General features: G+C 40.2%; 1 protein-coding gene across 2 annotated transcripts in view; it reads right to left on the bottom strand.

Annotated features, from left to right (window-relative positions):
• Nucleotides 1-27,675, bottom strand: part of mgll (monoglyceride lipase) — a 58,719-nt gene that overhangs the window by 12,674 nt on the left and 18,370 nt on the right. For both annotated transcript variants that reach the window (XM_023272519.3, XM_023272518.3), the window contains 4 exons: nucleotides 22,107-22,213; nucleotides 14,330-14,466; nucleotides 2,336-2,446; nucleotides 1,850-1,939 (listed from right to left, as the gene is read on the bottom strand). In XM_023272519.3, coding sequence (XP_023128287.1) covers nucleotides 1,850-1,939; nucleotides 2,336-2,446; nucleotides 14,330-14,466; nucleotides 22,107-22,213 — 445 coding nt within the window. The remainder of the gene's footprint in view (nucleotides 1-1,849; nucleotides 1,940-2,335; nucleotides 2,447-14,329; nucleotides 14,467-22,106; nucleotides 22,214-27,675) is intronic.

The raw sequence follows: 27,675 nt of genomic DNA, 5'->3' as shown, positions 1-27,675 counted from the left end.
CTATTTAATTTTTGCTATTTTTTTAAAATGAGATATTAAAGTTATTTTGATAAAATATCCCGATTTTAAGCTTAAATGTGGTGAACTCTTCCCAATGGTACACAAAGATTAAAGGAGCATTTAAAAGCTGAAAAACTTCAGATTATTTCTGTTTCTACAGTTTCTGGTTTTGGTAAATGCTATCATTTTGACTGTTTTTAAAAAATATGGCCTGCTTTTCTAACCTGCCAACAGGTTTTAGAGGTTCAAACGGTGAAATTATAGTTAAATATCAGCAGACATTAAACTGTTCTATAATGATGTTAGATAAAACAGATAAACTCTTCTTCTGGGACATTAAACTGCTGTTAGATCAAACACAGAAACTCACCTTCTAGATGAACTAAGCTGAGGAGAACTACTTCTCTCAGGTGTTCTGAATAATGAATGAGTGGAAGCTGAGCCGTGAAACACTTCCTTCCACAGTCAGATAAAATTCTACCATAGAAACCGTCTAAAAACACTCAGCTATTATCTTTACCAGTCTGTCAATGTTTTCTGGTGGTGGAAACTATACACACACACACATATACATATAATTCTAAAACGTTACATATATGTAATTTATAATTATAATGTGTATTAATAGTGACTACATGTTAACCAGTAGTTACTTCTGAGTCGTTTCTAAGCTGCTTTTTTTTGTCAGAAAACCGATTTTTATAAACATGTTTTCTGACAAATACAGAAGTTAAGAGAAACGCTGGGAGGTAAAACAATCATTCAGAGAGGACGTTAGAAGCACTAGGAAGCCCTGGTCTGATGCACTCCACTGTTTCTCTCAATGCTGTCAATTACAGACAGAGAGTTTTCTTCCTGAAGGGGGCGTGGACAGCAGTAGTCCAGCTCTATTTAAAACTACAGACACTAAAGCTGAGAGCAGTCCAGCTGAAATGATCCATCATTCTGTTAATCATTTGCTGAAAAGCAGCACAAAAACATTTAATGAAACAATCTGAGCTGTTTGGAGGGAAACTGGTTGATTGACGTGATTAAAACAACATAAATGAGGCTGAAGTAAAGAAATGTCACACATCCAGTGGTGAGGATCTTTCTAGCATTGATTTTATCCCAAAGAACATGAAGATGATGGGACTTTCTCTATTTTTCTATTGTTTTTAAAGAATATTCTTTAGAATGTCTTATTATTGCATAGTCTGCATTTCACTGTAAACACTATAAATGTAAATGTGAGAAATAAAACCTGCTGAAGGAAAGCTGACGGTTCCTGGCTTTAAGTGGTTTTCTACAGCTGAACTCCTTTAACTGCTTCTGTCAAATATGCATCTCGTTTTACTTTTACCAGATCTTCTGAGGAACCTTTGTCTTCTATATATGTTCCTGTCAGTGTGTCATTGAGGTATCTGTTGATCTGTTAGGTCTACCTGTTGTTCTACCTGGTAAACTCTGCTTCTTCCAACAGACTGCAGGAAGCAGCAGAGACAGGAAGTGAGACTGGAAACTACAACGGTACAAAAACATGTCCCCAGGCTGAGATATGTGAGAACAGAGGTGTGTGAACCTGAATGTCAGCTTCAGTGTCTTTGTCCTGCAGGTGACATCGTAGCTGTCGCCTGTTAACGTAATTACAACACAACACAATACAGCCCAATTATTTTCTGCACAAACACAACCTTGGACAGAAATCCTCCATCCTGGGATTGTTCATGACTTCATGTCATGTTGACCTAAACGACGCCACATTTCCCCCCTGAGACCTTCAGCTTCTATTTTCTGCTCCAGCAGGACCTGATATTTCAATCACAGACAACAACAACAGTCTGAACGTGGAACCAGCAGCGTCTCTCACCTGCTTCTTGTCCCGTGAAATCCATTTGGAGTCAATGGCGCCCAGAGGCAGGCTGGGCAGCATGTGGTTCAGGAGCTTCGCCATGAAAACCTGCAGAACAAAAGAAACACAGTGAGAACACAGAAACACCATGAAGAAAGCCTTTATCTCTGTTAGAAGGAACACAGAGCTGATTCAAAAACACTTTTCTTCTCGTTAATATGAAGAACTCCTCCAGAGTTCAGTGTTCGACCTTCAAATGAGACTCTCTGATGTCGGTGAGTCAGAGAGCTAACCCTCCTCAGAGCTACTGTCTGATTCCTGCCCTCCAGACACCAATAAAAGCCGTCAGAGTTCCAGTCATCGTCTACAACGGGCCGGAAAGACTCCAGGGTAGAAATACAGAGAAGGATGGTAGAAAGTTCAGAGGATGAGATCTAAGATAAGATAAGCTCTACTTTATCCATCCTGGAGGAAATGATTAGGATGAGAGGACTGTGATGGTACCTTGAAGGGTGTGACCGACTCCGGACTCATCTGGACCATTGGAGCGATCAGAACCACTCCAGAAAAATCCTCAGGTCTCTCACAGGCGGTCAGGATGGAGATGGCACCGCCCTGGGACAGAACAAGAACACAGAAAATTTAACTAAAGCAGTGATTTCAGCTATATTTGAAGAGTTCTTTCTTCAACTTTAAACTCTGAGGTTGACTCCATAAATCTCCAGTCTACAGATCTACACCACTGTTCATTCTAAATGTTTTCCATGAAAACTCCCACTTTTATTCATGTGCTAACATAACTGCACAAGGGTTTTCTAATCATCAATGAGCCTTTCAACACCATTAGCTAACACAATGTAGCATTAGAACACAGGAGTGATGGTTGCTGGAAATGTTCCTCTGTACCCCTATGGAGATATTCCATTAAAAATCAGCTGTTTCCAGCTACAATAGTCATTTACCACATTAACAATGTCTACACTGGATTTATCATTCATTTAATGTTATCTTCATTGAAAAAAACTGCTTTTCTTTCAACAATAAGGACATTTCTAAGTGACAGCAAACTTTTAAACAGTCGTGTATTTATATCAAAAGGTATCAGTGGTTTTAAAACGCTGTTTGATCATCTGTACTCCAAGCAGCCAAGTGACATTCATTCATATCAATATTCTTAATTTTATGTTCTTAGTATCTGTGTGTTCTTCTGTTTTTATTTATATTGTATATTTAGTGTGTATACTTCACCTCTTCAGTTTATAGGTGTGTTTTCTTGCTTTTCTTATATCACTTTGCTGCTGTGATGTTGCAAATTTCCCCTTGTGGGACTAATAAAGGATATTCTATTCTATTCTATTCTATTCTATAATTAATTCAGCATAAAGTTAATCATTTCTGAACCCTAAACCTGGTTCTCCTGGTTTTAAACAGCTTCTTGTCTTTAACTGTAATAAAAACTATACATTTTCTGACAGTCATTGGAATATTTAACTTGATGTTTAACCAAATCTCTGCCCCAAACTGTGAAAATTCATCAAAATAAGTTTATTTTACACTTAAATTCTAGATAATTTGCTGTAACCTGATTCTGTAAAAGTCGACCTGTAACCCAGCAGGACAAAAACCTACGACTTTTCAGCTGAACTGCAGGCAGTGTTTCCAGAGGAGCATAGAAGCTCATTAAACATCCACACACGTGGACAAAATTGTTGGTCCCCCTCGGTTAATGAAAGAAAAACCCACAATGATCACAGAAATCATTTGAATCTGACAAAAGTAATAATAAATAAAAATTCTATAAAAATTAAACCAATGAAAGTCAGACATTACTTTTGAACCATGGTTCAACAGAATTATTTACAAAAATAAACTCATGAAACAGGCCTGGACAAAAATGATGGTACCCTTAACTTAGTATTGTGTTGCACAACGTTTTGAGGCAGTCACTGCAATGAAACCATTTGTGTAACTGTCAGTGAGACTCTGCACCTCTCAGCAGGTATTCTGGTCCACTCCTCATCAGCAGACTGCTCCAGTTGTCTCAGGTTTGAAGGTTCCTTCTCCAGACACCATGTTTCAGCTCCTTCCACAGATGTTCAATAGGATTTAGATCAGGGCTCATAGAGGCCACTTCAGAATAGTCCAATGTTTTCCTCTTAGCCATTCTTGGCTGTTTTTAGTTGTGTGTTTTGGCTCATTATCCTGTTGCAAGACCCATGACCTGCAACTGAGACCAAGCTTTCTGACACTGGGCAGCACATTTCTCTCTAGAATACCTTGATAGTCATGAGATTTCATTGTACCTGCACAGATTCCAGACACCCTGTACCAGATGCAGCAAAGCAGCCCCAGAACATAACAGAACCTCCTCCATGTTCCACAGTAGGACAGTGTTCTTTTCTTCATATGCTTCATTTCTGCATCTGTGAACATAGAGCTGATGTGCCAAAAAGTTCCAGTTTTGTCTGGTCTGTCCATAGGACATTCTCCCAGAAGCTTTGTGGCTTGTCAACATGCAGTTTGGTAAATTCCAGTCTGGCTTTTTTAGGATTTGTGTATATAATGTTCTCTGTGATTTTGCTCTGTGTGTTTCTATTTATTCTGTACTGCCTTTAAACTATTTTTTCTACTTGGAGCTGCTGCAACGGTGAACTTTCCCCAGTGTGGGATCAATAAAGTTTATCTTATTTGTTTTCAACAATGGTGTCCTCCTTGGTCGTCTCCCATGAAGTCCACTTTGGCTCAAACAATGACGGATGGTGTGATCTGACACTGATGTAGTTTGACCTTGGAGTTCACCTTTAATGTCTTTAGAGGTTGTTCTGGGCTCTTTTGTTTCCATTTGTATTATCCGTCTCTTCCATTTGTCATCAATTTTCCTCCTGCGGCCACATCCAGGGAGGTTGGCTACAGTCCCATGGATCTTAAATTTCTGAATAATATGTGCAACTGTAGTCACAGGAACATCAAGCTGCTTGGAGATGGTCTTCTAGCCTTTACCTTTAACATGCTGGTCTATAATTTTCTTTCTAATCTCCTGAGACAACTCTCTCCTTGGCTTCCTCTGGTCCATGTTTAGTGTGGTACACACCATGTCACCAAACAGCACAGTGACTACTGTAACCCTATAAATAGGCCGACTGACTGATTACAAGTTTGTAGACACCTGTGATGCTAATTAGAGGACACACCTTGATTGAACATGTCTCTATGGTCACATTATTTTCAGTCTTTTCTAGGGGTACCATCATTTTTGTCCAGGCCTGTTTCATGAGTTTATTTTTTAAAATAATTCTGTTAAACTACGGTTCAAAAGCAATGTCTGATTTTCATTGGTTAATTTTCATAGAATTTTTATTTATTATTACTTTTGTCAGATTCAAATGATTTCTGTGATCATTGTGGGTTTTTCTTTCATTAACCGAGGGGGACCAACAATTTTGTCCAAGTGTGTGGATGTTTAATGAGCTTCTATGCTCCTCTGGAAACACTGCCTGCAGTTCAGCTGAAAAGTCGCAGGTTTTTGTCCTGCTGGGTTACAGGTCGACTTTTACAGAATCAGGTTACAGCAAATTATCTAGAATTTAAGTGTAAAATAAACTTATTTTGATGAATTTTCACAGTTTCGGGCAGAGATTTGGTTAAACATCAAGTTAAATATTCCAATGACTGTCAGAAAATGTATAGTTTTTATTACAGTTAAAGACAAGAAGCTGTTTAAAACCAGGAGAACCAGGTTTAGGGTTCAGAAATGATTAACTTTATGCTGAATGAAACTCGGTTTAATTGGTTTAGATTAGAGCAGTTATCTAATAAAGACACTGAATATCATTAATAGACCTGTAGGCCATTTATGTATTAATAAACAGAAATTAGATGTATGTGCAAGATAAATTTCATTTCAGTGGATCCAAACCAAATCTGTTTGCTGTCAGTAGAGGATTTAGATTGGTGTGATATGAAACTTATTGGAACCAGCCGTTTAGTTAATCAACATTCTGTAATTAATTCAACTAATAAGTCTGATGTTATGATTTAATAGAAACTCAGGTGATATCTGAACAAAGTAAAGGTAGAATTCCTTTAATTATGATAATAATTACTAATAATTTATTTCTCCAAATAAAGAATATCAAACAATGAGAGGGAAATGACTCCAGTGAGCAAAATTGATGTGAAAATGTCCAGAGAAGGGAAATAAAAGTGAAATAACTGCAGATAATATAGAGAGTAATTTGAGTTTAGGGTTAAACACGTTGTAGTCCGGGTTGATGATTTGTGGGAACATCTAAGTAGGTGAAAGGTTCTGAGAGGAAAAACTATTCAAAGGTCAAGACTAACATTAAACACCCCCTCCGCTGTTGGACGGAGAGTTTCCACCTCGGCCTTTTGTTGCTCTGAACAGAGACGTGAACTTGCAACCCTCAGACATCCCGGCCATGCCTCGGCCCATAGTTCCTCAGACATCAGCACCACGCTTCGGCCAATAGTTCTTCTGATAGTTCTTCTGATAGTTCTGGCCAATAGTTCTGGCCGATAGTTCTGGCCCATAGTTCTTCTGATAGTTCTGGCCCATAGTTCTGGCCCATAGTTCTTCTGATAGTTCTGGCCCATAGTTCTGGCTGATAGTTCTTCTGATAGTTCTGGCCCATAGTCCTTCTGATAGTTCTGGCTGATAGTTCTGGCCCATAGTTCTTCTGATAGTTCTGGCCGATAGTTCTGGCCCATATTTCTTCTGATAGTTCTGGCCCATAGTTCTGGCCCATAGTTCTGGCCCATAGTTCTTCTGATAGTTCTGGCCCATAGTTCTGGCCGATAGTTCTGGCCCACATTTCTGGCCCATAGTTCTGGCCTATAGTTCTGGTCGATAGTTCTTCTGATAGTTCTTCTGATAGTTCTGGCCCATAGTTCCTCTGTTAGTTCTGGCCCATAGTTCTGGCCCATAGTTCTTCTGATAGTTCTGGCCCATAGTTCTGGCCGATAGTTCTTCTGATAGTTCTGGCCAATAGTTCTGGCCGATAGTTCTTCTGATAGTTCTGGCCCATAGTTCTGGCCGATAGTTCTGGCCCATAGTTCTGGCCTATAGTTCTGGCCGATAGTTCTTCTGATAGTTCTGGCCCATAGTTCTGGCCGATAGTTCTTCTGATAGTTCTGGCCCATAGTTCTGGCCGATAGTTCTTCTGATAGTTCTGGCCCATAGTTCTGGCCGATAGTTCTTCTGATAGTTCTGGCCCATAGTTCTGGCCGATAGTTCTTCTGATAGTTCTGGCCCATAGTTCTGGCCCATAGTTCTTCTGATAGTTCTGGCCCATAGTTCTGGCCGATAGTTCTTCTGATAGTTCTGGCCCATAGTTCTGGCCTATAGTTCTGGCCGATAGTTCTTCTGATAGTTCTGACCAATAGTTCTGGCCCATAGTTCTTCTGATTCAAAGGAATGATAATTAGCTGCTCTGTGACGGCCAGGAGCTGGGATGGATTCTCCACGGCTGACTCTGGCGTCGTTCCTCTTTTCGTACGGATTCTAGGGGGTGAATCAGAGCTCCTCTCTGCTGTTTCTGGAGACTAATTGGCTTCAGCTCTGGTTCTGTGGGCTCTTTGTCACCAGAGTGAATATTCATCAGCCTGAGGCCAGCGACAGGATCAAGAAAAGAGGAGGACAAAACATTTCCCACCAGAAAACTTCACGTTCTAAAGACATAAGAGCACACTGCTGCCTGCATGCAAACTCAGAGCTGAAACCACATCCTGACTGCCTCCTTTACCTCCTATTTTAAGATCTAGAAGACCAGCGGACCTGAAACCCATCATCCATCTCACTCTGACAGAATCATACTCAACCAACGGGTGGAAGGATGCTTCAGGAGCTTTAATTCTAGTTAAATAAATTAAAAAGAAATGAGTCGGTTCAGCAGCTTTAATTCTAGTTAAATAAATGAAAACAGAAATTAGTTTTTATCTGCGGTGGTGAACACTGATGGAGTGAGATCAGTGTGAACAGAAAGGAACAGAGGAACTCTTTGAGAAGCTGATTAGAGCCTCTGTTCATCTCTGGATGAATGCTGGTATTGTCTGACGCTGGAGGACTGAACAGTCAGAAAGGAGCTAAAATCCTGACATAGAATGAAGAGAGCAGCTAGAACACGATGTACAGAAGGATGGAGACTAATGGACATTAAATGGACCTCAGTTAGAACGACTTATCTTACAAATATTATATATTTAAGAGATGAAACTGTTGAACTGATTTAATTAAAGGTTTATTTTCATGGACCTTATACATATAAACACACTAACATTAAAGCTAAATAAACTGAGTAATCTTTACATTTCCATTTTATGCCTGTTTAAATACAAATATTTCATTTTAATTCAGTATATTAAACTGTTCAATTCAAATTTAATGCTGTAAATGTTTTTATGAAATCACAATTAGTGACGATTAATGATGATAAATATGGGTTCTGCAATATTATGTAGATTTGTTTGTTAAATGAGACACATCTTATATGATTACATCAACCTTATTAATAAAATAATATAATAACAAGCTAATAAAATACACACGATCTCATTAAGGCTAGACTATATATTTGAATTATGAAAGGACGGTTATCTTCACTTATTTATCCTTTTTTGTAGTTGTTTTATTTCTATATTTTATTACACTACATTTTTATTGAATTTATACATAATATATATATATAATTCATAGACAGTTTACAAACTAAACACTAATTATTCTGCAGTACTATTCTAGTTTTAAAGGTACTGAGATGGAAGATAAATAGCTGCCAGCCTGCAGCACGAAACGCTTTCATTAAACTTAAGTTATTCTCATTTATATAGCAAGTTTAATGCTTTAATTTAGTGGTTTATTGCTTTAGAGAGAGACAGAATTAAACAGTAAATCTGAGAGGGTTCAATGAATACGTGACACAACATCCAGAAAAACAGCTGGTTGGTCTAACTGTGATACGCACAGCGATCTTCGTTCTTTAGTTTGGTTTTGATCCGTACAGCGATCTTTGTTCTTCAGAGTGCAAACCAGACACTGAATGAGTAACAGTGAGCGACTGAAGGCCAAAAAGCTGAACTAATAAACCGTAAACAGTGTGGAACGTTACTTAAACGCTGGCGATGAGGAAGTAGGACAGCGAGCCGCTGCCAGAAACACTGATGGAGAGGACTGGGGAAGAGCTGGAGGATTTCTGTCAGCGTTCCATCATTCAGTAAGAAGAGAAAACTGTAAATAAAAATCAGCTGTTTGTCTGTAACAAGGTTTCTAGTTGGAACCTTTGGTCTTGTTTTGGTGTTCTGAGATGGTGAACTGTGTTATTTTCTAATCAGCAGCTTGCAGTATGTTTGGAATGATTAATCCTAAATAATTATTTACTTTAGGCAGTAAGTTAATGCATAAGATTGTTTTTTATAAATGAGACTAACTGTGTAGCCTGCAGACAGCAGGTTCAGGAACATGTTTAAAATGCTCACATGCTGAGGTTTATCAGGTTTAATGTGCCTAAAATCATTTCTTATTTATTATATATTACACTTTTTGGTGTTTTTCACTTTTTTCCACTATTGAAAGCCTGAAAATTCTCCAAAACGGAAAAAAGTAGATTCCATCTCATGTGTGCAACTAAACGAGCCCACAATGTGATTTTTATTCATTTTATAGATTAAAAAGTTGCATCTATCGATTTACTGATCACTAATGAATGTTTATTAAAGAGGAATGAAGCAGTCTGATAACCCTAACCCTATGGAAATTTGGCTGTAATCCAAAGAACAGATTCAACTATACCCATCAATAGCACAGAAAGGTCAGTTATTATCCAGGAAACACGGACGTCTGAACAACTTCTCTGTGAGATGCAGCAATCGAATAACGTAGAACTTAACTTAGAACTTATACCAGAACCAGAACTGATCCTCTGGGGATGACTGGAACAAAGTTTGAGGGAAATCCATCCAGTAGTTGTTGAGGTATTTCAGTCTGGACCAAAGAAGACAATCAATCAAAAGACCAACATCGTGTCCAAAGATAACAGACGGCTGCAGAAACTGGCTCATCTCTAAACTCTCCTTACACATTTCTGTTTCAGTTTCAGTATGACGGATGATCTTACAGAACCTGCTGGAAGTTTACGCTCAGTGCAAAAGAACAAGGAAGGTTTTGTTTGCAGAGTTCGATCAGACTACTGGTGATGCTGGACTCTAACAGCGTGACGCCTCTGCAGGATGTTATCATCCAGTTAATCCACAGGTGGTTTCCATTGTCTGGTAGCTTTCTGCCATCATCCGTTAAACAAGAGATTCATACAAACGGAGCAGCAGAGGAACAAGCGAACAGAAACAGGATGAAGTCACAGCGCTGGGAAACGAGGCCTGGAAAAACACAAAGTTTGGTTTGGTTCCACAAACACACAGTCTGGGTTTATTTCCTTCTGTTTTTAAGGAGGAAAAAGAGGCTGAGAAGAAAAGGAAGTGAGAATGTTGGGGAGGATCTGACCATGAAAGGAAAGAGGACACAAAAATGAAATGGGATGACTGGAGCCTTCACCAAGAAGTTAAAGGAGGAAAAAGAAAGCAGATGATGGAGAGACTGGAGGACTGGCTGAATGTCAGAACAAAGAAGAAACAAAAGCAGGAAAGAATGAAAAAAGAAACAGGCATTAAAAAGAAAACCAAAAAATGAAGGGAGCGATGAGAAAAATGGGAGAAGGAGGAGGAACGGCAGCCTGTTCTGGAGTCTTAATATTTACAGACTCTGACGTCTAAACAGCTTCTATCTGGATCTCAGCAGAATTTACACTGAACCAATCTGTGCTCTAACAAACTCTGAATATAAATACAGAGCTGCTGCTGGAGCCATGAAAGGTTTACAATAGAAGGCCCATTAATTAAACAGACTGTTGTTTGAAGCATCTAAAAGCCCAGCTGGCAGCAGTATATGGCTTTATTTACAGCAGGAGAGGAGATGCTGTTAAACCGACCACAGTCTGACGTCAAACAGAATCTGGAAACTTCAGAGCAGAAACTCATATTTTGGTTGTTAAAAGTGATGCTGAACGTAGCGTAGGACCATCTATATTTACAAAAAAGGGTTTCTAGTTATGAAAAGAGATTATATGACTGCAAACAGCGTCACAAGCAGCACAGTTTCAGTCCATGAAGGAACCCTAGGGCCATAAACCAGCAGTTCATAAAAACAAGTCATTCATATCTTTAGAATCAGGTTCCAAAAGGTTCAGCAGCTGAGAAAAGGTTTAGTTTTGGTAAAACAGGTTCAATAAAGGCCTCCGAGTAGACGGGGCTTGATGTTTATTGGACTCTGCTTGTAAAAGTGGTTCTAATGGGAGATAATTTGTCAGTAATAGTGCAGTTGGTGGTTAAACTGGTTAACATTATGCAGTCTGAGCATTTCTGTAGGGATCTGAACAAACAGACTGTTCCTAATTATTTGGACTGCAGGATCATGATTCCTTGAGGAAGAACCAGCTGACAGGAATCTCCTTCCAGATGCTTCCAGAAGTAATAAAACAGCCTGTTGGAGTCTTTTATATGATAACATATAAACCGTGCTGGTTTTAACGTCCTCTAAACACATGACGTATAAACCCCTTTTTAAGTTATATTTTAATGCACAGGGTTACAAATAACATTCAAATAAGGAACTGAGTCTATATGATGTATTATTTCAAACAATGTGGACTTTATTTTACAGTTAAACTCTCCACATACGCTGTAAACCCATCTTTCTGCAGACATGAATCACTGCTGTGCTGCCAGATAACGAGGAACAACAGCTCCCTAATGAATTAGCATTTCTGCTCTGTGTGCTCTGCTGGATACGAAACTTCCAGCTGTCAACTAAAACACTAAACACTGGATTTGTGTTCTGTACAGGTGGAGGCGTCTGCAGAGAGTCTGAAGGAGCTTTTGTTTTGTGTTTCCTTTTTAAACTAGAAGCTTCAGTACGACAGGACGGTTAAAGATGGATGAGAATGTGTTTCTGAATAAACGCTGAGGTCTGTGGGCTGATTAGACTACAAACACCAGCAGTATTTATCTGTTATAGAACTCATCACTACTGCTCCCAGAGCTGCTCTAGGAGTTAATGGGTCACAGAGCAGAACAACGATGGAGGATGCAGCTCTGAAAAGCTGAATAAACCGATCAGATAAAAACAGCAGCGTGGTCGCCTTCAGGCTGTTTCTAACAGAATCTCAGATTCTGGTTCAAACTGGAGCTGCAGATTTCACAGTGCAACTCTGAAGACCATTCATGTAGTTCCTATGCCAAGGAACGTCTGTCTGTCCGTCCGTCCGTCCGTCCGTCTGTCAGCAACATTACTCAAAAACAGACTAACAGATTTGGATGAAATTTCCATTGAAGGTCAGAAATGACACAAGGACCAAGTGATTAGATTTTGGCAGTAATGCAGCTTATAGTCTGGATCCACGGATTAGTTAAAGATTTCCATTGCCAGACAGTGGTGTCACTGTAACCATGACAACAAAGGAAGTCTACGTCAGCTGATTGTGATCCTACTACAAATCCACCGCTGAGGACTTATCAGGACTTATCCATCAGAAATGATCCAAGGTATGAGCAGCCTTGGAGGAGGACTGCGCTCTCTGAGGGCTTTTCTTGTTTTTAGGTGTACTCTGCTGAGCTGCACAGTTGAGATTAGAATTATTTAGCCTGGGGTAAATGCTGGGTGATGGCTATTGTTCCCCCATAGGTCTCCATTCAGCCTCAAGTCTTGGACAGGAACTTGGCACCAGAGGGGGCTTTGTTCAGCGCTTCAATGAGGTGTTTAAATCTGACTTGTTTGGGTAAGTTTTCCCTGACAGGCCTTCCCGTTACCTCCCATAATCACCCCTCCACCATGATAAGGTGGTGGTTCTTTGGGACACTGGTTGATAAGATCCTCTGGGTTGGAGGTGAGCTGCTGCCCCAGGCTAAGAATTAAAGTGTCCGAGGATGTTATTGATGGGTGATGGGAAAATGGAACATGAGATGGACGGATGGATCGGGGCAGCAGTCATGTGGAGGTTGGACCAGACTGTTGTGGTGAGGAAGGAGCTTATCCTGAAGATAAAAGGTCTCATTTTACCCGTTCATCTACATTCCAGCCCTGACCTATAGCCGTGAGACCGCAGGTTTAGCCTTAGAGATGGTGGTGATCTCTGAACTTTAAGCTTCTCCCTGTAGGAAGGAACCAGTTGAGTTGGTGGATCATCCGATTAAGATGCCTCCTGGGCGTCTTCTGTCCAAATGGGAGGAAACACTGCAGTAAACCCAGAACTTATTTGAGGGATTAAAAACCTAATGAGGCCTTGCAACACCTTGGGATGGCCTGTGAGGAGCTTTAAAACATCGTTGGGTTGAGGAATGTCTGGAATTACCTGCTTAGCCAGCTGCCACCACAACCCAAGCACACATAAATATGAGAAACCGGATGGCCTACTTTCTCCTTAAGGCTGTAGTGGACAGAAAGCCAGAGCCAGGCTAGATATTTCTCTTTATAGAAGCAAAGCTAACCAGGTGCTGCCTGGAGTTCATATTCAACAACACAGGTGAGGCTGGTATGGAATAAACACAGCTTCTAAAATATCACATTATTCCTTTAAGGTTAAACAGAAATCAGATAATATATGAATAATGGAAGAAATTCAGGTAATTAACTATTCTCACAGAAGAAAACTGGACATACAGGCTTTTAGGACACTGGATGCTGTATTTTTCATTTTACTCGTGAATGCCACAACTTTTTAAATAAATTAGCTGTAGTTGTTAATAACTATACAGCACTGCTTACAGAAAAGGTCAGTAGAAGATCAGGTTACATAAACTACTATGGCTAGCAGGGGAAAGGACACCGTCTGCTGTCCGTCCACAGATACACCAACATTATCCCTGAGCAGGTCAGTGAACCTGTAGATGTTCTGCTGGAGGTTTTCAGAAACCAGAAATGTGTGTCAGTGTGTGAAAGGTAAGCAGGGTTTTACTGAAGACCTGCCGACGATCAGGCGTTTGTACCTGGAGCTCTGATTGAGCCAAACCAAAAAAAAGACAGAAAATAAAAAGAAATATTTCACTGCTTTAGTACAATAGTAGCAGCAGGATAGTGAAAGTAAAACCTGTCTTGATTTTCTTGTTAGTCTGCTGTCAGATATTTAGATTTAAATCAGTTCAGAGCAGCAGAACATCATACAAGTAAAAGATTTGTCATTTAAAAGTCACAATGTCACAGAAAAACTCCTAAATATGTGTGCTTTTAATGTGTATGTTTAATTACAGCTTATTCCCTCTCTCCGTGTCGAGTACCTCACCAGGAACTCATATTATGTAATTTCACGCCAAACAAACCTGAACAAGCGCAAGTGTTTCACTTTACCCAGAGCTGTTATCTGAAATAGAACTGATTAAAAGCAAAATAAACCCCAAAGACACCATCTGCTCATAACAACAGAAAAAAGCAGAAACTACCATTGAGTGTCCCACGATGAAGACCGGCAGCTCGGGGTGGCGGGACTTCATCAGGTCGATGTGCTGCAGGGAGTCTCTGACGTAAACCTGGAAGTCTTTGATGATCATCCGGTCTCCTTCACTCTGGCCATGACCCACTGGAAGGACGAAGAAGAAGAAGAGAGGGTTAGAGAAGTAAGATTTACTGACCTCTTACTGCCTCTGAAAGCAGAAATAAGTCACTAGAGTTCTCGAGGCTGAATTACAGCTTCTACCCTCACATTTCCTTTAGAGATGGGATCAGATAATGAAACATAAACCTGAACTGTGTGTGGACACTGTGAGGTAAAAACTAGAAAAACATGCTGGTTAATAAAGAAAGAAGCACATTTCCTGAAATTACATGGACAGACTTTTACACTCCGAAATCTGTCTACAAAACGACAGGAAAGGGTCGGAGCTTATTACCATGACTGTATCCCACTAACAAAAATGAAAATGCTCAATTAATTAACAGCATCTACAGTAAAAAAAACACATTTCTTTTTAAATCCAGGATGTTTTTCTATATTTGAATTGTAACAACTGTAATAAATGTTTTTCTACTCTGATATGATCTCGAAAGGTTTTATTAATGTCTGATCTGTTCAAGGTTTGCTAATTGATCTCATTCTGCTCATTAGAAACTGAAGCCCAGACATGAGGACACCTACATCACCTGAGAACAACTGGAAAATGTGAATAAATGCAAATACACATTTAATTACAGACTATGGAACGTATGTGTGAAATGTCATTCTGTAGTTCTCATGTCTTTTAAGGACTAACTAAAACCACATGCAATCAATAATGAATCTGACAGACAGAACTCTGGCTGGAGTTAAACGTATTTTTAGGTTGTAATTCCTCCAGTCCAAACCACTGTTGTGTCTTTTCTTTGTCTGCCTTCATTCCCTCCAGTCAGGGGGATTTCCAACCATGTGACGGATTGATCCATCCTCCTGGGATAGCAGCGAAAATAAGAAAAGATGGAGCAGCAGAGAGGAGACAGGAAAGAAGGAGGAAGAAGATGAAGAGAAATGAGATGATAAAGAAGGTGAGAAACAAGGCAAGGAACTAGAGGAGAGGAAACGAGATCAGGAAGAAAAACAGGTAGAAATGAGGAAGAAGTGTGATTGAATATGTATGTCCATGTATTCATCTCCTCAGGCTTCCACTGACTGAGAGGTGAGGCACGTTGCCATGGCAACCACCCCAACCAACAACACCATCACCAACACCACCAGCAGCTCCTAAACACCAACACCACCTTCCACTCTGTAGAATCTAACTGTCAGTATTTATATGTCCTGCCTGTTCCAGAGCCTCTTCACTCTTTAGGGTTTTTTTTCTGCTCATCAAGCGATCAATATCCAATCACAGTGAGCTCCAGATCAATCGTCCTCTCATTACTACGACCACAGGTCAATGACTTCACACTCGGCTGAATCCTCATCTTTATACGGTGGCCGAGAGGTGCAAACCAAATTTACATAATGCAAAACACTTTTACAACCTCCAAGACAAATTCACAAGCGACAAAACACTTTTACAAGTCCAAAAACACTTTTACAAATCTAAAAACACTTTTACATAATGCAAAACACTTTTACAACCTCCAAGACAAATTTACAAGCGACAAAACACTTTTACAAGTTCGAAAACACTTTTACAAGTCCGAAAACACTTTTACAAGTCCGAAAACACTTTTACAAAGCCAAATGTAACCGGAAAGGGAATATCCCAACTCCGGGATTGAACCGGAAGTGACGACGAGGAGCGGCTAATGCACTCTGTCGGTCTGATCTGCGCCATTTAAACACTCTAAAGACCGACCACACGAAAAACAAAACCGCGTCAATCGGTTTATATGTTCCCCACAAAACGGGCAAAACATCACCCGCTCGTTGTCCGTTGCATTAGCCGCTCCTCGTCGTCACTTCCGCTTCAAGCCCTGAGTTGGGACATTCCCTTTCCGGTTACATTTGGATTTGTAAAAGTGTTTTTGGATTTCGACAAAACACTTTTACAAATCCAAATGTAACCGGAAAGGGAATGTCCCAACTCCAGGTTTGAACCGGAAGTGACAACGAGGAGCGGCTAATGCAACTTTTGGTTGTTGTTGATGGTGAACCAAGCGAGCGGGTGATGTTTTGCCCGTTTTGTGGGGAACATATGAACCGATTGACGCGGTTTTGTTTTTCGTGTGGACGGTCTTTAGAGTGTTTAAATGGCGCAGATCAGACGGACAGAGTGCATTAGCCGCTCCTCGTCGTCACTTCCGCTTCAGCCCCGGAGTTGGGACATTCCCTTTCCGGTTACATTTGGCTTTGTAAAAGTGTTTTCATACTTGTAAAAGTGTTTTCGGACTTGTAAAAGTGTTTTCGAACTTGTAAAAGTGTTTTGTCGCTTGTAAATTTGTCTTGGAGGTTGTAAAAGTGTTTTGCATTATGTAAATTTGGTTTGCACCTCTCGGCCACCGTATCTTTAATTATCACTCTCCATTAAACTCACAGCAAACACTCACACTTTACCACAGAAATACTGGAAGACATGCATCCAGCAGAAACTAGTCCTCAGATAAATGACTTTTTTAAAAAGCTTTTTTCTTGTTAATAATTTAAAAAGTCAGCAGGAAATATCCTAATCAAAACCTAGAAACCCTTGTTGCATAACCCTGCAGCCCGGTTCTACTAGCTGTAACTAACCCACTGGAGGATTCAGTGTCACGTTTTCAGCTGTAAAACAGGTTTTCTACAGAAAAGAAGAAATCTGAGCTGTGTTTAGTCAGTGGCTGCAGGTCAAAAGCAAACTGTTTCCCACCATTTAAACTAAACCTGCATATTATGATCGCTTATACATGTGTGTGCTTTTCATGCCTACAGATGAGTAGATCATGGAACTAACACAGTATTGTCCCGTGACCTGAAGGATCTATTACATGATAATAAGAATAGTTACAGTCTTTGTAATGCCTGTGGCCGATGGAAAATGGTGCACATGTTGATTCCTGATGTTCTAATTAAAAAACTATTAAAAAAACACAAAGAAATGCAACTTTTTTCTTCTTTTTTCCTTCATTATAACTTTGTCACATCACAGAAAAAATGTTTTCAGTTCCCTCTCCTAGTCCTGGTTGTTCTGTTTCCATAGAGGTCCAGGATTTTATATTACAGTGAAAAATGAACCCTCAGTGAGGAGTAAAAAACAGAAGCTCAAACCAATCACTATCATCCTGGGGGAGCTCAGCCCAGGATGTAGCGGTGGTGCCCCAGAAAATAGGAACAGGGAAGAGCACTGTTATTATAAATTCACAGAAAAATGATCCAGATCTTTGGTAAAACTTTCCATTTTCCTTTATTTAAATCCACTTAGACTAAAAGGAAAACAGCTTTTTCATTGGACTGATGAGTTCAGAGAGCTTGAAGCACTCATCTAATTAAATATCAAAATTCTATTATTTTCCAGAGCCTTAATGAGAAGACTAATATGATTGGAGCATCAGGCTTTCACCACTAACAGTCTGTGATTAATATTCCTCTGCTGGCTGCTGATAAAATAACGCTCCACTGGCACCACAGCACATTAATATGAAAAACAACTCCAGCTCCTTGGTACCATTCACGCTGCTTCAATTTATCTCTAATTCTGCTGCCGTCTCAAAAATCTAAGTTGTATTAATGTTTATTTTACATAGAAGAAGAAATACTGAATGCATGTATCGGTCCTCAGCAAAACAGGAAATGGTAAAAGTTCTGGACTTAAACACCACTTTCTATTAGTTTAGGTGTTCAAAACCACTTTACATCCAAACATCTATGTGGTGAAGCCATCAGGACTGACTGAGCTTCAGTGTTTTTAACATTTTATTGGGAACTGAACTGCCAACAATGTGACCAGAAACAACCAGCTACCATCTGAGCCAGGGCTGAACGAGGTTTTTGTTTTCAGCTGTAAGTTTTAGGTTTCGTTTTTTTTTTTAACTTTTTATTTACATATTTCATTTTGCAACAAATAAAAACATCAAACAAACTGGGGTGCTACTGTTGTAAGAATATACATTTTACAAATTTTACAACTGCGTTATATTGTGTGTCCATTTCTCCCATCTCTTCTCAAATTTGTCCATTGTCAGTCTTAAATAATTAGTCACCTTTCCATCATATAGATTTTGTCCATAATTTCTCTCCATTGTGTCACAGTTAAAATGTCACTTTTCATCCAGTTCCTTGTTATGGTTTTCTTGCAGGCCAACAAGATCACTCTGTAGAGGTAGATATCCTCCGCATGTACCTCCTGTTTAGATGGTAGACCCAAGTACATAGTCTGTGGATCGTTTGATATCTTATAGCCAAAGATTTTCTCAATTACCTTTGCAATATTCTCCCAAAAAGGTCTGACATTTGCACAGGTCCAAAATACATGAAAATGATTGGCATCCAAATAACCACATAGTCTCCAGCACGGTTGTAAAATTTTAAGCTGCTTACTTTTGATGTGTGGTGTTATAAAATACCTAATTATGTTTTCTAGCCATATTCCCTCCATTGTCTGGAGCTGGTTGCAGCATGTTGTAAAAGGCAAATAGAATGCCAATCTTCCTCAGACACTTTTAGTTGTAATTCAGTTTCCCACTTTTGTTTTACGTACAGTGAGTTAGTCCTATTACAGTTATGTAGACATTTATACAGTCTGGATACAATTTTTGACGGCAATTTTCTGTATGCCCCTCTCACCATTTCAACTAGTTCACTGCCCTCTTGTGATAAATGAACCCTGATATCGGAATTTAAAAAGTGTATTAATTGGAAGTACCTAAACAGGTCTGAGTTATCCAAGTTAAATTCAATTTTTACTTTCTCGAAAGATTTAAACACTGTCCCTTCAGTTAAAGTACATACAGCTGTGATTCCCTTATCCACCCATCTTAGAAAGGTATTATCAAGCTGACCACTTGTGAATTTAGGGGAATGCGAGGGCCATACCAACAATTTACAGTCTCCTTCCAACTTGAATTTATTCACTATATCCCACCAAATCTTAAGGGTTGTTTCAATTATAGGGTTCACTTCTTTAGGCCATGAGCTAGCTTTGTCTCCAAGTCTTGTAAGTTTTAGGTTTTGCTGTTAAAGTTTCAGTTTTTTACCCAACTGAACCCCAAAACCACTGGTGGCTTCAAAAGACGTGTTATCTTTTTAAAAAAATCTAAAATGACACCATTTATTAGAGCCAGAAACTGTAAAAACAGCAGGAATGGTTGGATTTCCAACTTTCAGATGGTCCTTGAACTGCCATTCCAAAAGAAAACTTGACCAAGTCAAATCCTAAAAGTGGGATCAGAAGTTGTCTTCAAAATCACAGAATTTCTAATGTCACTTTTTATAAAAACCCTAAATATAAAATGCATTATTTTAACAAGATTCTTTAAAAAGCTAAAATTTCAGAGCTTCCTGCTGCAACCAGAAAGTCACGATTGACTAAACTGCCACCAACAGTCACCTGACAAAACTTCCAGAACTTTCCAGCTGAACAGCAGGCATTTACACAGAACAGATGGAAATAGAAACAAATAAAAAAAATATAAACAGTTAAGAACCCACAGTATGTTGAGCTGCAGTTCTGTTTTTACTGCTGATGACACCCGTGGAACCTGGGTTCCTGTATAATAAATATTGAGTAAAACACAACTTTTGTCTCCTTCTTATTATTTATGACATTATATTTATGTAATCGTGCAGAAAATACACTTTTTGGCTGTGTTGTTGTCATAGTGTCGTGCAAGACTTAAAATTTTTTTTATTAATTTTAAGTTTCCTGAATAAACCACTATTATAAAAGTTCCTTCTGGGCTGATCTAAAAATAAAGCTGACTAATAAACAGATTCAGGGTCTGCCAGATGGAAGAATCCCCCAGGAAAAAGATTTAAAATTCCTATAAGTAGAAAGAAACACAGCAGAAATAAAAGAAAGTCTAAAAGACAGAGTGAAAGATCTGAGCTGCTCGAAGCGGATTGTAGATGAAAAGTGTCTTCAGGGACTCGTTCCATTTCAGGATTTTCCATTTAATGGTGTGAAGTCGCTGAACAGACTGCTCCTCTGTGAGCAACTCATCATTCACTCCTTTTTATTTTCTCTGTCAGCCTTTTATTGAGATCTCCACCTCTGGAAGGACTTCCACACTTCCTTTCTGCTGTTTTTCACCTGTAGACGAGGTTTCCTGAGCAAACATGCTGCCGTTTAACAGCGATTCTCTGCTCAGACTCTGGAATTCACATGTTCGTGCAGTATGTAATACCTGTATGTAGCATGTAATACCTGTATGTAGCATGTAATACCTGTATGTAGCATGTAATACCTGTATGTAGCATGTAATACCTGTATGTAGCATGTAATACCTGCCAGGTTCATCTCTGAGCTGAAATAACCTCCAGAGCATCTTTCCATTGACAAGACATTTGAAAAACAACTAAAGGCTTTCAGTCAGCTTCTGCTGTGAAGGGAGAGATTTTCCATGGATTATTGGGCTGAATCTTCACTTTTACTTCAGGGGGATTTCCAATAATGAAATTTAAAATTCTATTCTTTCATTATCTTTGGAGCATTACCAGAAATAACACCAACAGAATGAGCAATAAGAAAACTGACCGTCATTCTAAACAACTGAACTAACCAGAGACAGAAGAAGCACATCAGCTTTCTGTTGGTTATGAAGGAAAAGCAGAGGTTTCTGTTGGTTATATTATAGATCAGGTCATTTTCTTCAGTCCAAGCTGTCAGCAGGACTCCAGAATAACTTCTTCACTGGAAGCACCGATCCACTTTCTCTTTCTAGCTGAACATCTTCTAATGGAGGGACACTGTAATTTACTGGTGTTCCCTGAACGCCCCACATTACAGGCTGTGGTCAGACAGCTGTGTGACCAGAAACTACTATGAAAATAGTTAAAATAGGGCGTTGTAACGTCTGATTCCTCCCAGATTAAACCCAGTGATGTTTTTCTACATGCGGTCTTTTCTATGAACAGTGCATGGAGGTGAGAAGACCACAGTTCATCAGAAGACCACAGTTCATCACAAGACCACAGCTTAAAGCCTAAATACTGAAGTGTTCCTGCGATCGTATATGAGTAGTTTCCTCTCCTCTGATCTGTATCTAATTTTCAGATAGAGCCGACGTGGTTGGACGCCAGGGAATCAGAAAGTTCCAAACCCAGTGATCCTCTTAGTTCCAGGCTCTGATAAATGGTGTAATTTTGGTAATTTTGTAAAGACGACATTCTTTTAAAATGGCTGTTGGGTTTTGGGGCTCAGTGAGATGAAGGATTTAGGATTAGAGGGTTGTTTCTCTGGTCTTCTCTTCAGCTGGGTCTCCTGTGAGACGTTCAGGAACACCAGACACTGTGGGATATTACCAACCCTAAGATGAGATGCTCTGGAGATAGATGCCATAACTTAAAGCTTAAAATGTGATCTGCTGAACCAGGTTTCTCTGAGCTGAAGGAGAGTTTTACTGAAACCTGAAGTTTCATTAACAACCGCTAGAGAGGATGAGGAGGACACCACCTACACACCACTGCAGAACAATACAGCAGTTAGCAGCTAATTATGTTCCTCTAACGGCCTTTGTTTCCGCCACAGTGAACAGAGATAAAAATGAAGAGTTTCTGTGAATCATTTTGCTCATGAACTCCCACTAAACGTGAGCGTAAGTGTAAATGCATGCGTGTAATTAAAGTCATGTAGATTTGTTTTTACTCACCGTGGTCGTGTGCAAACACCAGCAGAGAAAGCTCCTTCAGCCTCTGAGCGATCTCATCGTACGGCCCACAATGCTCGGCCGCTCCATGGGCAACAAACACCAACGCTCTGGGGAGGAAGAACAATGAGTTAGACCTCTGTTCCTCAAACAAACAACAGATGTTTGCATATTTCTGCATAGGAGTGTTTCCTTGATGAACTGATAGAGTCCTGATCTGACCCCTGAGATCAGGACAACATGTTTAGAGCTGGAAGCCAAAGAGATGGAACTAGAACCTCAACAAGTTTTTCTTTCTGCTTTAGTAAAACTCATCCATGCATCTGAGCCTTGGAGTGTTTCTGAGTGATGAAGGAGTCCAGAGGAACGATGATGGAAATAAAAGACGAAGACGGCAGAGAAAGACGGGCTGAGAGAGGCAGACTGTGTTTTCAGAGATAACAGCTATCGTCCATCTGTCTGTCTGCCAGCCTCCACCCAGCCGGCCTGCCGACCACAACAACACACTCACAGGAATCCAGTAACACACAACCATAACCAACCACAACACACACAGGAATCCAGTAACACACAACCACAACCAACCACTTTATTCCTGGGAAATCCTCACCTGAAACTGACCTAAAGATTGGTTTGGTTTTCTGAGAACTGCATGTAAATGTTTCTACAGAATAGCAGCGATTTCCAACCAAATGTTTTTAAAAAGTTGATTTAGAATGTATTCACTCTAGAAGCCTTCATGGAAATAAAGGCCTGAAGTTTTTTTGCTGGTTTGAGGTTCAAACCGCATTGCTGATGGTAAATTATATCAAATAAACTGCACTGAGAATTCATTTGCAACCTAAAGAACACAATATAAACTTGTTTTTGGTAAATTAACTTTATATTTTCTATTGTTGGTATTTTTTTGCACGTTTGCAGAATTTTCAATTGAAAATAGACAAAAAGATGTTAATGTCGTGTTCCCTTTAATGTTTGACTACAATTTTATGATCATATTTAATTAATTTATTTCAGACAGCATCAATAAAGAGAAAATGAATACACAAAATAACCAAAACCTTAAATAATCTCTAAAAACAAGTAGGATGAAAGTTTACCTCACTAAGTCCTGCATGTCTGAACATCTCATATCTCGCTGTTTACATCAAACCTTATAGTAATCTTGGTGCATTATGGTCTGTATTTGACTGTAGAGGTTAGTGGTGATGAGGATTTATCGGGAATAATTTCCAGCATCCCGTCTGTCTCTGTTCAGATTTAAAACCTAAAGGTGGAGTCTGGTTCAGGAGAAAGACTGTTTACTGAGCCTATAGTTAGATAATTAGGTAGTTAGCATGTGCTACAGTTAGCATTCCAGTGCACGAGCATGAACGTGCACAGCGAGAGGAGAAGAGAACTGGATTCCAGTCACGTTCTCCTTCTTTAATGAACCAGTCAAATAAATATGAAAGTTTCTGCCTTTAAATCCTGAAGCTGCTTCTCTGCTCGTATAGGACTAGAAGGAAAGTCCTGCTGCTCTGTCCTGCAGTTCTAACCCAAGTCATTTATGGGTTCTTCCTTTGGCCTGCTCCATCTCACCACCAAGATTCATCAAAGTCATAGTTTTTACCAAACCTTGGAAGACCAGAGAGGGTTTATGGATGTGGTGGAGGAAGACATGAAGGTCTAACCCTACTGAGAAGAGGATGCAGAGGATTAGATGCAAGCAGGGATTGGCTGTAGCGACCCCAGAAGGGAAAGGAAGAAGAGGAGGAAGTTTTAACCTAATCTTGCTCACAGGAAAACAAACGGAACAGAAAACACACTCAGTTTCACCTTTGTGGAGGAATTATTGTTTGTTGGTCAGAGTAACGCTTCGTGTCTCCAGCAGGTGGAAGCTCAGCATCCGGATAAAACCTTCACTAAACGTGACAAAGCACCATTTCTACATGTAAATAATGAACTTTACTGCTGCTTTAGATGCTAAACTGCATTTTGTTGTTTTAGTATTTGTTGAATATCATCTAATCTCATTTTAGTGGTTCCGTGGTTAGCTCTGTCACCTCTCAGCTAGAAGATCCCCGGTTCGTGTCCCGGCCTTTCTGGGATCTTCCTGCATGGAGTCTCCATGTTCTCCTGGACATGTGTGGGTTTTCTCCAGGTTCTCCAGCTTCCTCCCAAAGTCCACAAACATGCTGAGGTTAACTGGTGATTCTAAACTGTCTGTATGTGTGAATGTTTGTCTCTGTGTGTAGCCCTGTGATAGACTGTTACCTGTCCAGGTGAACCTGTGATAGACTGTTACCCGTCCAGGTGAACCTGTGATAGACTGTTACCTGTCCAGGTGAACCTGTGATAGACTGTTACCTGTCCCAGTGAACCCAGCTGTGATGGATCTTTTAGTCCCAACAAACTGATTAGTAAAAGCTACCAGCTGGTTTAACCAATCAGATCAGAGGTTAGGAAGGAATCCATGAAGACGATCCTGAACTTTGCTTCACGTTAACTCAGCAGGAGAGATCTTCTGCTGATTAATAGTCTGGGCTCTACCAGCTCTGACAAGATGTTTCTTTAAAGGTTTTGCATTTTAAGCAGCAGTGAAATGCTGGAGTGTTCTTCTTCCTCTACAGCTTCAATAAGACAATTAACCTGATGCATTCAGCCACGGAGGAAAGAGGAGTGAGACGGGGAGAGGAGTGAGACGAGGAGGGGAGTGAGACGAAGAGGGGAGTGAGACGGGGAGGAGAGTGAGAAGGGGAGAGGATTGAGACGGGGAGGGGAGTGAGACGGGGAGAGGGAGAGGAGTGAGACAGGGAGAGGAGTGAGACAGGGAGGAGAGTGAGACGGAGGAGAGTGAGATGGGGAGGGGAGTGAGACAGGGAGAGGAGTGAGACAGGGAGGAGAGTGAGACGGGGAGGAGAGTGAGATGGGGAGGGAAGTGAGACGGGGAGAGGAGTGAGAAGGGGAGGAGAGTGAGACAGGGAGGAGAGTGAGACAGGGAGGAGAGTGAGACGGGGAGAGGAGTGAGACGGGGAGAGGAGTGAGACGGAGGAGAGTGAGACGGGAAGAGGAGTGAGACAGGGAGGAGAGTGAGACAGGGAGGAGAGTGAGACAGGGAGAGGAGTGAGACGGGGAGGAGAGTGAGACGGGGAGGGGAGTGAGATGGGGAGGAGAGTGAGACGGGGAGAGGAGTGAGACGGGGAGGAGAGTGAGACGGGGAGGGGAGTGAGACGGGGAGGGGAGTGAGATGGGGAGGAGAGTGAGACGGGGAGAGGAGTGAGAGAGTGAGGCAGGCTGAGGAGGAAAATAGAAGGATGTGTTCATGAGGCTTCATTAGCAGATTTCACTCTTTCCCTCCCTTTTTAGATCCATGGCTTTGGGCTTCCACTTCCTCTCTGAACCAGCGTCTGAATGAGCATCTTTGTGTGGCGATGATGTTCTGAAACCCCCAGTAAGAGGGGCAGCAGGGGATTAACGGGTAAACTGGGTTCCCTGGAAACACAACAGTATAGAACACAATGTTCATTTCTAATAGGCTGCCTTTCTTTCCAGACTTTCTGTCATTTTAAACACGTCTCTGCTGTGTAATCTCCCTTTTTCTGCTTCTTCTTGTGAATTTCAGCTTCAGAAGTGTCAGAGTTGTCAGAGAGCAGAAATAAATCGATGAGTCTGCTGACAGCTAGCAGGAGGAGACCACGTTCTGTAGAGTTTGAAGGATTTAATTACCTAGAAACTGAATGTGAACAGATGTCTACATTCACTCAGCGACAGCATCTGCAGACAAGTGACGAGATTCAGCCATCGGTCTGTCGGCTCAGAGACAACGCAGTACTTCCACTCAGACAGAAGTGGTCTGGTCAGACTCAACAGGCATCAGCTGAAACAAGACTTACCTCAACAGGCTGAGACTTTCTGACATTTACCTCCTTTACCTCCTCTACCTGAGCAGACAGCAGCACCACTCCATTAACACTTTACTACAGAAGTAGAACAACAACAGTCTGCTGTCACATTTTGACTCACTGTGAGTTTATTCTTCACTTTAATATAAAATCCTGCAGCTCTATGGAAACAGAACAACCAGGACTAGAAGAGAGATAAAAATGTCTCCTGTGCAGTACGATGAAGTGATAACGTAAAAATAATTAAATAAAATGGAATAAACATGTGTTACATGAAAAAAATGAGGACTCTACATACTACATATATTTCACCGTTTACATTTTAGTAAGAACAAAGTCCCTCAATTTTTATCATATATTATATATATATTTTAATCATATAAATTGGAGGTCATAGCTGAACCACTGATGGCTTCACAGTTGCACCAAGGATTCCAGATTTTTTTGTTTTTTACAGAATCTGGTTTCTGCAAATGATGTATTGTTGGCAAATTTTTAAATCAGACAAATAGAATAAAGTGCAATGTGACAATTCGAAGCTTAAGTCTGGTCGTGGTTTCTGGTGGAACACTGAGCAGTTGGAGGTCAAAGTTGGAAATCGGATCATTCTTCTAGTTTTACAGTTTCTGATGAATGGTAGGATTTTAGCTGTTTAAATAAAAAGGTTTGTTTTGGGGGTAAAGCTCACAGCATGCAGATGATAGAATTTAAAAAAGGAAAATAGCAGGTTATAAGGTTGTGTCCTAATTCATCAAGTGGTTTTTTTGCGCATTTTTTAAAATGTTGCTTGTAGAATAAAATGATTTTGATCAAATGTCACAATTTTAAGTTTAGATTTGTAATGTAACGCTGAGTAGTTTAACAACAGCTGGAAAGTTGAAAATCCAACAGTTGTTCTTATTTTTAGTTTCTGGGTCTAAAAGTTTAGCAGCTTTTTAAAAATATGAAGTCTTTCAATCCTAGCAGCAGGTTTTAGGGTTAAATATTACACCAAAGTTCACTTCTGGATGCAGTTTAGGGTAAAATTATTAGAAATGTTTCATGATTAATGGAGGAAAAACGGTCACTTTGCCATTTCTAAACACGATGTCTTAATTAATCAATTACAAAAAAAGTTGATTCGTTTTCTGTTGAGCAACGTCGAAAGTTAATTTCCACTTAGCTCTGCCGACGCTGTATTCTGCTGAGGATAAAACTCTATTAATCTCTACAGTGTCCGCCTGCCAATGCACCAAAGAACAATTCAGAGATGAATGTTTTTTAACTGGGATCAGCTGCTGAACACTAAATCTGATCATATGACTGATGCTAACTGTCTGTTCCTCTGCAGGATAAACCTCTGTTCAGAGATGTGCTGATTGCTTTTACCTGAAGCTGAAATACTTCAGAAAACAGAGACTTTTCTCTTTTTTTCTGGGCTCATTATCGCTCTTTACTCCTCGTTTCCACTCATGGGAACTGCAGAGTCACTTGTCTCTCACAATAACCAGCCTTATTAAAACACTCTGAGGGTTTATTCCTCCCACCGGCTCCAATCACAGCTACTCCAAACAATCCCAGCACTAAACAAAGCCAGAGTCCCAATCCCCTTAAAGCAGCACTGACTGGAACGCGTTCAGAAACCTCCAGGTTCTCCACCTTCAGCCATCACGTTTATATGGATCCACTGTAGCCCTGATATGAAATTC

Source organism: Amphiprion ocellaris, chromosome 8 (assembly GCF_022539595.1).
Source record: "Amphiprion ocellaris isolate individual 3 ecotype Okinawa chromosome 8, ASM2253959v1, whole genome shotgun sequence".
NCBI classification, from domain to species: Eukaryota; Metazoa; Chordata; class Actinopteri; family Pomacentridae; genus Amphiprion; species Amphiprion ocellaris.
The sequence above is the reverse complement of the archived record's forward strand: the minus strand, read 5'-3'. Positions and strand labels throughout refer to the sequence as shown.